At 42.7% G+C, this 10,773-nt stretch overlaps 1 protein-coding gene across 1 annotated transcript in view; it reads right to left on the reverse strand.

Moving 5' to 3' along the window:
• Nucleotides 1-1,036: 1,036 nt before the first annotated feature.
• Nucleotides 1,037-10,773, reverse strand: part of LOC129865770 (protein AF-9-like) — a 72,794-nt gene continuing 63,057 nt past the window's right edge. The window contains exons 8-14 of the mRNA XM_055938781.1: nt 6,113-6,185; nt 5,909-5,962; nt 5,648-5,780; nt 5,266-5,365; nt 4,651-4,707; nt 4,292-4,363; nt 1,037-2,696 (exon numbers count right to left, since the gene is read on the reverse strand). Of these exons, the coding sequence (XP_055794756.1) occupies nt 2,565-2,696; nt 4,292-4,363; nt 4,651-4,707; nt 5,266-5,365; nt 5,648-5,780; nt 5,909-5,962; nt 6,113-6,185 (621 nt within the window). The 3' untranslated portion in view covers nt 1,037-2,564. The remainder of the gene's footprint in view (nt 2,697-4,291; nt 4,364-4,650; nt 4,708-5,265; nt 5,366-5,647; nt 5,781-5,908; nt 5,963-6,112; nt 6,186-10,773) is intronic.

The raw sequence follows: 10,773 nt of genomic DNA on the forward strand, positions 1-10,773 counted from the left end.
CTACAGAAACAGGAGATGGTGTCCTGCACTAACGGGATATTCTGCCTCAGACAAGGCTACACATTTACTTTATGGTCTCCAAGAATCAAAATATAATGAATCACTGGGAATCAACACCTACTCAGAAATCATCTACACTTGGTTTAAAGGAATAGTGACATTTATATTCAGTGGCTAGTTGAAGAAAACTAGGGTTATCAAATGACCAAGTTGTCCTTGGAATTCAGTGACTAGAAGGAAACATCACAAATGCGAAACCTTGGATCACACAAAACCAGTGTCCTCAAAGAAATTACAACTGTGCATTTGGAATTGCAACTCTGCAAGGTGTCTGAGAAACCACACAGTAAATGGGTCTGATCAGGTAGAACTGACAGCAGAGACTGAGGAAAATAATGTCCACATTCAACCCAACAGGACTGCAAATTGCTCTAATAACCTCACCCTGTACATCTTAATAGGTAAGAGATAGGAGTGATGGAGATGACTGCTAGATGCAGAGGATAACTGGGGTATATTCAGTAGAGCAAAACATTCAGAATGTTGCACATAGGAATGCAATGTTTATGGAGCGGAACTGACTCCCTATACCTGAGGACCGATATCTGTTCTGCACAATATATTTACATCTTGATGTTCTGTAACATTTCACCCTCCTGAACAGACCCAGGCATTAAATATCCCTTTGAAAAGGTTGGTGTTTATGTCCATTCCTAACACCCCCTTCTCACCAAATGGAGGTGTTCATATTTAAAGGATATTCCTTAAGTAGTCTTGTTTCTCTCCAAAATAAAGCAACAAAACATTTTTGGGCCACATGTAACTAGCTACGTGTTAGTGGGGTCTGCATTTGAACTGTATTATTTTATCTAAGAAAGAAAGTTAAGTATATTGATGAAATGAACTGGTAGGAAATAAGTAGCTGCATGATGTGGATGCACCAGAAGGCAGTTATAGCTTTGACTAAAGCACACGTTTGTTGGGATTTTAAAACTATGGTATACTTTCAAACCTTCCAAAAAAATGAAGGATGACATTGTTATCACATATACAGTTTATATGCAAATAAAGACTACATCATGACATCCCAACCAAAACAAACATCTTTGGGCTTAGAAATTAAACTGGAGAGATTAGGACAAAATGCGAGTCAATCAACAAGACATTGCAACAACATACAAAAAAAGACACATTTAAAAATCACACCGTGCCAATAACTGCTTTCACCACAGGTTGCACATGTCCTCATCTGTACAAAATACACATTTTATTGTATGTTCTAAGAAAACACAAGAACTTAAGGCAGACATGGGTCAAGCAAAACACAACATCCTGCCTTTGTGGCCCAGTGAGTAGCTACGACCACTGGTATTCCCATTGAGGCGTCGCTCGGCAGACTAAACCAAATCAACTTTAATTCCTCAGATTAGCAAAAAGGAAAATGTCCTCCATAACAAGTTGAACAAAAACATGTTCTCTCAGTTCTATTTTTTCTCAATTCTAATGCACAACTTTGATTTGGCAACCAAGGTCCCCGTGAAATAAATAAGATTAAATGTCTTTGAGTACATTTTTTCCATCAAAATCCCAGGATTCAAAATGGTTCATTTTTAGCACAGGCCTGCTGACAATAGATTGGTCAAACACACACACACACACACACACACACACACACACACACACACACACACACACACACACACACACACACACACACACACACACACACACACTTGGTTTCAACTTGTGGACAGCAAGAGCTGCGGAATACAAGCGAGAGCTTGTAAAAACGACATGCAGCACACTTCTGAAATTTGCCTAGTCATCATCCAAATTATCAATTCAAGTTTTGGTACCAAGAATGGAATATAAAATGTTGCAATTAATACAATTGAGAGTCCATGATTGGTCCCAGCTTGTACAATTGGGTACTGATAACATATTGTTTGAGAAGGTAGAATTCCTCATAGAGGGACGATTGACTGATCCGTCACATGAGATAATTGAAATCTCAACATTGCTCCACCATCCTTCCAGAGCCAGAGAGATGCATATTGTGAAGTGCTTGCACAAGACTAATTCTGTTTTACTACTATTAACACGCACACCTGAAACTCAAACTCAATAAATAAAGACTGACAAATGTGGTAAAGGCAGTGTTGAACATGCATCATTCATCACAAAGAACAAAAAAATTATACACACATACATGATAATAATATGCACATTCGTTTTAAGAGCAAGATCTCTGTTTCTTTCCCTCGTTTTTTTGTTAACTGTGGAATTCTTTCAAGGCTTTCTGGGTGATATTCCTGGTCGACAGGACTGATCTCAAGGGTGATGCGACACGCCGTTCAGGTCTGTGTCACTCGCGGGCTACCCTGGTCGTGTGGAGAGCCAGGTTCCAACGAGTAGAGTGGCGCGACCATAACCGCCAGGCACAAGGACCCAGGGCAGGGGCCGGCCGGTAGTCTTTTTTGCAACGCAGAGAAAGTTCAAGTAAAAAAACTAATAAGAGGAAGAATCCAAAGTTCTTCCCCGTGGCAGATAGCTGCTCCCAGACCTCATGACGTCCCAGACGTTTCCAGGTAACTCTGGAGCTTCCGTACCGTGATTTTGTCCAGGGAACAGAGGTCAAAGTCAAAAGTTGTATTTGTGATGTGGAAGTGTCCAGTCTCCTCGATGAGGTTCACGATCTGGGAGGCAAGAGAAGGCACAAAAAAAAAAAGCTGTCAGTTAACACTCAGACTACAGTATGTAAACCCAAATCCCAGCAAGAATGGAGAAAGTGTACACATTTCTTTATGTTGAATCTTCCACATTCAACATAAACAGACCAATTAAATTCCATTGCATGTCCTCCTCTTCCTAAAACAAAAGAGGAATGTTGCTTGGATAATATAGTATGTCTAAGCAGCTGATATTAAACTGTATTCTTCTTTGTAGCTGAGCTTCTTTGTATGTGTAGTACTGTCTTAGAGAGCAGCCTAGTCATAGACAAATGTTGGACCTCACACAATACTTATTAAAAACACATTTGTGGGAAACGTCATTGAGCGGTTGGTGGGCTAGTGTCGGTTGAACTTGGAATGGGGACCCCCCCCTAATTCACTCCATCCCATCTCTCGCATGCAGAACCCTGTATCAGAGCGGGAGAGACCCTAATGGGAATGATGCTTTTTCCATGGCTGGTGGTTCCATGGCTTATTGGTTCTAGTTCTCCTCCGATAGGAGTGTGTGTGCGTGTGCGTGTGCGTATATGCATCTTTCTCGTGGTAATCACGGGCACTCGTGTGTATTTGTTGATGAAGCAACAGCAGTGTTGTAACGTAATTGGGACCCAAACCTGATCCGTTCACACTACAAAGTACTGGATGGAACACATTTATCCTCCCTCTGAGCGCAGGCCGGATTCAGGAGTGCAGGGAGACTCCGCCCATTGTTATGACACAGCAGATAGATGCTTGCAAGTCGAGTCGCAACAACCCCCCCCCCCCCCCGCTTGTATCCGCAGAGATGGAACCACACCAAGATTTTCAGACCTGGTTTTGGTCATGTAGGACAGCATTTTGGCTGATACTTCCATTTTCCATTTGCCATGACAGATTAATTTCTATTGGATATAAACACAGTCCCCATTTTTGGTTTTCATCACAATGACAAAAAATAAATCTCCCATGGGCAGACAGACAATCTACTTTAAAAAAGACTCCACAATGAAATAAGCCCATTTTTACATTTGTGGTTTCCCCAAACAGAGAGACCGGGGAGGAAAAATAGTGTTGGGAGGTTAGAAAGTTAATCATTCCCATGTCTCGTTTTCTGAGGACGTGGAACGCCGCTCCGAACTCTAAACGCTCAGAGGATTAGCTTGATTACGCCACGAGTCAGCGCGCCACTTGCTAATGTTGTTTGGGGATGAGTTTTTCCACCGACGCTCGGAGCCAAACTTTTCATTAGGAGAACGAGGAAGAGCGAGGCCACTCCTTGGCAACTGCGGCTGGGAATCGCCATTAATGCTGTCATATGATAGGCCTTGTGAACATAAACAAGAGGACGTTTGCTCTTAGGCCGAGTGGAAAAAAAGGTTAACCAAATAATCTATAGTTTCCAGACACACATAGATGAAGTCCTCGACTGTAATGTGTCGAGTAACATACAGTACGAAGTTGTTTGACATACAAGCCCAAACAAAACCACCCTAGCAAGTAACATCTTCTATGCAAACATGAACTGCAAACAGGCTGTTTTCGGAAAACACATGTACTACACACACAGTATTAAACCTCACCTGTTGTAGTATGTGCCTCTCTCTCAGTGTCATCAGTCGTCTGTGTAGCTCCACCAGCTCATCCAGGTAAGCCTGAGTGAGTGAGATACTAATTGAGTAGCTCCAAATGTGCAAACTCAAGCTAAAAATCAAGCAAACCTTCAAGTATGCATTTGACCCAGGCCTGTTAACTAGTCACACCGTCTGGGACTATGACAAAGAGAGTACAGGTTGGATGGCCAAGGAAGAGTGTCTGTCTCCTGTCCATTTACATGAGCCTTGGTGAACATGAAGACTTCTTCAGTGTAAGATTACACCCAACGTAACTCCACTGGTATGACCTAATCTACGTAAAACCCAACTGCAAGGAAGCTACTCACCTTGTCACAATCAATGTTTTTATTCTTATCCTGCTTCGTTTGCTTCACCTCCAGTATCTGCGAGACATCAGGGTTGTATTCATTAGTACACAACGTAGCAAAACATTTCGCAATGGCAAACAAGTGTTTCTTTTGGACTAGTTCAAGAAGGACCATTCCAGTTTCAACCTGTTTGCTTCCATTTTGTTCCTAAGGAATACAACCCAGATAAGGAATTACCATATGTGCCCGCTGGAAAACCGCTGATTTGTTCACACAACAGTCATTATTTACATAACAGTGTGGTTGGCGTATGAGGGAAATGCTTCGTGGGAATTACGGGATGCTAATACGACAGATGTTTCCCTACGAGCAGCATTGGATAACAATAACAGCCGTGCAAACTACACATTAGAAGGTTTCCTCCCAGCAAGTGTTTATGCTAATATAGTATTTACATAAAAAGGGGGGGGGGGGCGTATTCGGTCAATTCCGTTGGACTAATTGTGGTTGGGAACTATTTTTTGGCTACTCTAGAATGTGAAAATATTCAACATCAGGGATACCAGTTGATTTTACTGATAACATGTAAGAAACAATCCTCTGACAACTGCTTATCATTTCACCTGGTCTTACCTGGTTATTACTGGTCTTCAGTAAAGGCGGGGGCTCGTGTCGAGAGTGGGGAGAGGGGGCTGAGCTGTTCTCGCTCTCACTGCCGTCACTCAAGCTGACCCTGCAGACAAAGACGATGACAAGAATTAGAATACAACTATTATTCAAAATAGAAATGAGTCTGAGGTTGTTTTTCATCTAATCGTACACACACACACACACACACACCTAGGAGCAGCACAAGGTCAGAGCAGTGTCCCTGAAACTATTTTTTAGATAAAGAGCCTTGCTCAAGGGCACAACGATAGCAGGTGGTACCCGAGTTGCCAGTTCATTACAGCCCTATTGAACACGACAGCGGGAGGGGCCAGAAGGGCCAAGACAATGGCCAGGCGCTAACTACCGGCGATGGCGGTGTGTCATGTGCGTGTGCACCGGTCGCTCCAGGTCAGAGTCCATGTCGTCGTCGTCCTCCGAGTCATCCTCATTGTCTTCCGACTGCAGGTCATGGATTATCGAACGAAGGGGACCTAACACTGTGTGTGTGAGAGAAAGAGAGAATCAGTGAAGAGGAGATCATAACTTTATATACACATTTCACTGTCAACTCATCATGCTTAGTCTTGTGATTCCATCCAAGGACTGTAGTCAAGTGTGAGTATACCTGTGTGGGCTGTGCCAGGGACGGCCCCCACCTTCCTGCGGACGAACTCGGCCACTGTGTCCATGGAACCAAAACACATGCATAGAAGTGAGTGGAAGTGATTCAAAATGTAATACCCCCCTTTGTCGTGACCAATCCCCCCAAAAATGTATAGTTATTTCTGGGTGATCTGGAGAAAAGTGTATGCATTGGTTCTGGTGTTACCTTGCCGTTTGTGGCTGGCTGCAAAGCCTGAACTGGAACTGGAGCTGGAACTGGCCGGACTGGGCTGCTCCGACTGGGGAAAAGGAGAGAGGTAGAGAGATAAGAGACCCATAAACTATTAGAGATATACTACATGGTAACACCAGCGATCGCAGAGTGAACAAAGCCCATTGCGTAGGGTGCAAACACAGTGTGCATAAAACACTAAGGGAGGACAGTGATGCTATCAGCAGCCAATGAGTCCAGTTAGGGGAGCATACAATTACCACAAAGATGTAGGGCCGTGGTAGAGAAAGAGGGAGAGAATCTGAAGTCAACTGTCTACTGTTTGCTGATGATCTGGTGCCTCTGTCACCAACAAAGGAGGACCTATAGCAGCACCTAGATCTTCTGCACAGATTCTGTCAGACCTGGGCCCTGACAGTAAATCTCAGTAAGACCAAAATAACGGTCTTCCCAAAAAAAAGAAGGGAAAAAAAGGCCAGTTGCCAGGACCATGAATACAAATTACATCTAGACACCGTTGCTCTAGAGCACACATAGAACTATACATACCTCGGCCTAAACATCAGTGACAGGTAAATTCCACAAAGCTGTGAACGATCTGAGACACAAGGCAAGAAGGGACTTCTATGCCATCAAAAGGAACATAAAATTCAACATTCCAATTAGGATCTGGCTAAAAATACTTGAATCAGTTATAGAACCCATTGCCCTTTATAGTTGTGAGGTCTGGGGTCCGCTTCCCAACCAAGAATTCTGCAAAAAATATCCTCCGTGTACAGCGTAAAACCCCAAATAATGCATGCAGAGCAGAATTAGGCCGATACCCGCTAATTATCAAAATCCAGAAAATCTTCCAGAACAAAGCCAACACCTACAGAGAGATGAACCTGGAGAAGAGCCCCCTAAGCAAGCTGGTCCTGGGGCTCTGTTCACAAACAGACCCCACAGAGCCCCAGGACAGCAACACAATTAAACCCAACCAAATTGTGAGAAAACTATAATATTTACTTGACTTATTGTAAAGAATTAACAAAAAAAACAGAGCAAACTAGAATGCTATTTGGCCATAAACAGAGAGTACACAGTGGCAGAATACCTGACCACTGTGACTGACCCAAACTTAAGGAAAGCTTTGACTATGTACAGACTCGGTGAGCATAGCCTTGCTATTGAGAAAGGCCGCCAAAGGCAGACCTGGCTCTCAAGAGAAGACAGGCTATGCCCACAAAATGAGGTGGAAACTGAGCTGCACTTCCTAACCTCCTGCCAAATGTATGACCATAGATATATATTTCCCTTAGATTACACAGATCCACAAAGAATTAGAAAACAAATCCAATTTTGATAAACTCCCATATCTATTGGGTGAAATACCACAGTGTGCCGTCACAGCAGCAAGATTTGTGACCTGTTGCCACAAGAAAAGGGCAACCAGTGAAGAACAAAACACCATTGTAAATACAACCTATTTTTATGTTTATTGTTTTCCCTTTTGCACTAACTATTTGTACATCATTACAACACTGTATATAGACAATGACATTTGCAATGTCTTTATTCTTTTGGAACTTTAAGTGTAATGTTTACGTTAAATGTTTTATTGTTTATTTCACTTTTGTTTATTATCCAATTCCACTTGCTTTGGCAATGTAAAATGTTTTCCCCATGCCAATAAAGCCCTTTAAATTGAAATTGAATTGACTGAGTGAGTGTCACTTCGCAACGTGAAGTGATTTGAGAAAATAAAGTCAGTCCCATTATCTTCTCTCTACCTCCCATCCTGACGGGCTTAACAGTCGTTTCCCCCGTAAATCTGGGCTTGTCACACATACACAACCTAATGACGATAGATTTACAATGCTTAAAGCTGAGAACAGTATTCACACCTCACACAGTTGGGCAGGAAGGCAGCCAACAAAAGGTAGACTGTGCAGCACACTCACAATAAAAAGGGGATTCTGTTCTATTCCCACATGCAAAGGAAACACATTTCTGGAGCCAGACAAGTACACATTCTAGAAAAATCCCAATTGAGATGCCACATACACATCAACCCATTACGTTAATCAACAACTCAAGTTTTCTGTGTTGAGTCAGACCATCGTCCATCAGATTAAATGTCATCATTCTACCCGAGTTTAATACGAACCAATTCAAATATATTGATCACTGGTCTCCCCTGGGAAAGATGACTTTTGATCCCACGCCCCACAGCTTGAGAACCACTGCTACAGTTGAAGTCGGAAGTTAACATAAACTAGTTTTAATGATTCCAACCGAAGTGTATCAACCACTCCACATATTTCTTGTTAACAAACTATAGTTTTGGAAAGTCGGTTAGGACGTCTACTTTGTGCACGACACAAGTAATTTTTCCAACAATTGTTTACAGACTATTTAATTTACTGTATCACAATTCCAGTGGGCCAGAAGTTTAAATACACTAAGTTTACTGTGCCTTTAAACAGCTTGGAAAATTCCAGATGTCGTCATAGCTTTAGAAGCTTGTGATAGGCTAATTGACATAATTTGAGTCAATTGGAGGTGTACCTGTGAATGTATTTCAAGGCCTACCTTCAAACTCAGTGCCTCTTTGCTTGACATCATGGGGAAATCAAAATAAATCAGCCAAGACCTCAGAAAAACTATTGTAGACCTCCACAAGTCTGGTTTATCCTTGGGATAAATTTCCAAACGCCTGAAGGTACCACGTTCACCTGTACAAACAATAGTGCTTAAGTATAAACACCATGGGACCACGCAGCCGTCATACTGCTCCGGAAGGAGACGCGTTCTTTCTTCTAGAGATTAATGTACATTTGTGTGCAAATCAATCCCAGAACAACAGCAAAGGACCTTGTGAAGATGCTGGAGGAAACCGGTACAAAAGTATCTATATCCACAGTAAAACAAGTCCTATATCGACATAACCTGAAAGGCCGCTCAGCAAGGAAGAAGCCACTGCACCAAAACCGCCATAAAAAAGCCAGACTACGGTTTGCAACTGCAAATGGGGAGAAAGATCGTACTTTTTGGAGAAATATCCTCTGGTCTGATGAAAGAACAATAGAACTGTTTGGCCATAACGGCCATTGTCATGTTTGGAGGAAAAAGGGGGAGGCTTGCAAGCCGAAGAACACCATCCCACCCGTGAAGCACGGGGGTGGCAGCATCATGTTGTGGGGGTGCTTTGCTGCAGGAGGGACTGGTGCACTTCACAAAATAGATGGCATCATGAGTCAGGAAAATTATGTGGATATATTGAAGCAACATCAACACATCAGTCAGGAAGTTAAAGCTTGGTCGCAAATGGGTCTTCCAAATGGACAATGACCCCAAGCATACTTCCAAAGTTGTGGCAAAATGGCTTAAGGACAACAAAGTCAATGTATTGGAGTGGTCACCACAAAGCCCTGACCTCAATCCTATATAAATTTGTTGGCAGAACTGAAAAGGTGTGTGCGAGCAGAGGCCTACAAACCTGACTCAGTTACACCAGCTCTGTCAGGAGGGATGGGCCAAAAATTCACCCAGTTTATTGTGGGAAGCTTGTGGGAGGCTACCCGAAATATTTGAACCAAGTTAAACAATTTAAAGGCAATGCTACCAAATACTAATTGAGTGTATGTAAACTTCTGACCCACTGGGAATGTGATGAAAGAAAGAAACGCAGGAAAAAATATTCTCTCTACTATTATTCTGACATTTCACATTCTTAAAATAAAAAGTGGTGATCCTAACTGACCTAAGACAGGGCATTTTTACTAGGATTAAATGTCAGGAATTGTGAAAAACTCAGTTTAAGTGTATTTGGCTAAGGTGTATGTAAACTTCCGACTTCAACTGTATATAGATCATCATGAGAGCACACCTTGTCATATGCGGAGTGACACTCATTTAGTACAGGGAGGAAGACGTGTGCATAGAATACTGCACTCCAAATGTCACCAGAAGTTCACTGATTACACCAACTTCTATATCCAAGTCGCTCTACAACAAGTAGTTGTACATTTTGCCCGCTATTTTAAGTCAGTGCAAAAGCTGATGGTTCCTTTCAGGAGAAAGAGAAAATAATTAACCATTAAGTTAATCCTCTTTGGAGGGTGGCCCAAAAGGACATTTGAAGGAGCCATTAAAGTTAATCTGAATTAATTTGTTTACATTCCTCTCAGATGACCCCTTGGAAAAACCAAGCCAAGGCAGCACAAAGCAGTGATTTACAGCCAGGACATGGCTAGTGCAAAATGTTTTCAGCTGATAAGGGCTCGATAGGACCGTCATATATATACACACACACACACACCAGCTGCAACAAAGAAATCGTGGATTTAAAAACTGAATGGAGCCTGAATGGAGAGGCAAAACTATTTTCCAGAGGACACAAATGGAAGTAATTAATTGGAGGTTTTCCAGGTGTTGATCACTGCATGGCTTCCGTTTCCTGTCTGGCTTGTGAGGTGTGCAGCAAGTCATCTCCATTCGAATTGTGGAAGCGTCAACAAATGTCCATGACCACACACACTACAACCCCCCCCCCCCCCCCCCCCCCCACAAGCTGCCAAGTGTCAGGCTGGCGAAGTGGGGTGCACTAAAACCGAGCCCCCTGTGTGGTCCTGGGGAGTCATGCGAGAATCTTTGATTCTCTCTCTCTCTCT

The sequence above is a fragment of the Salvelinus fontinalis genome, chromosome 11, assembly GCF_029448725.1.
Source record: "Salvelinus fontinalis isolate EN_2023a chromosome 11, ASM2944872v1, whole genome shotgun sequence".
NCBI lineage: Eukaryota > Metazoa > Chordata > Actinopteri > Salmoniformes > Salmonidae > Salvelinus > Salvelinus fontinalis.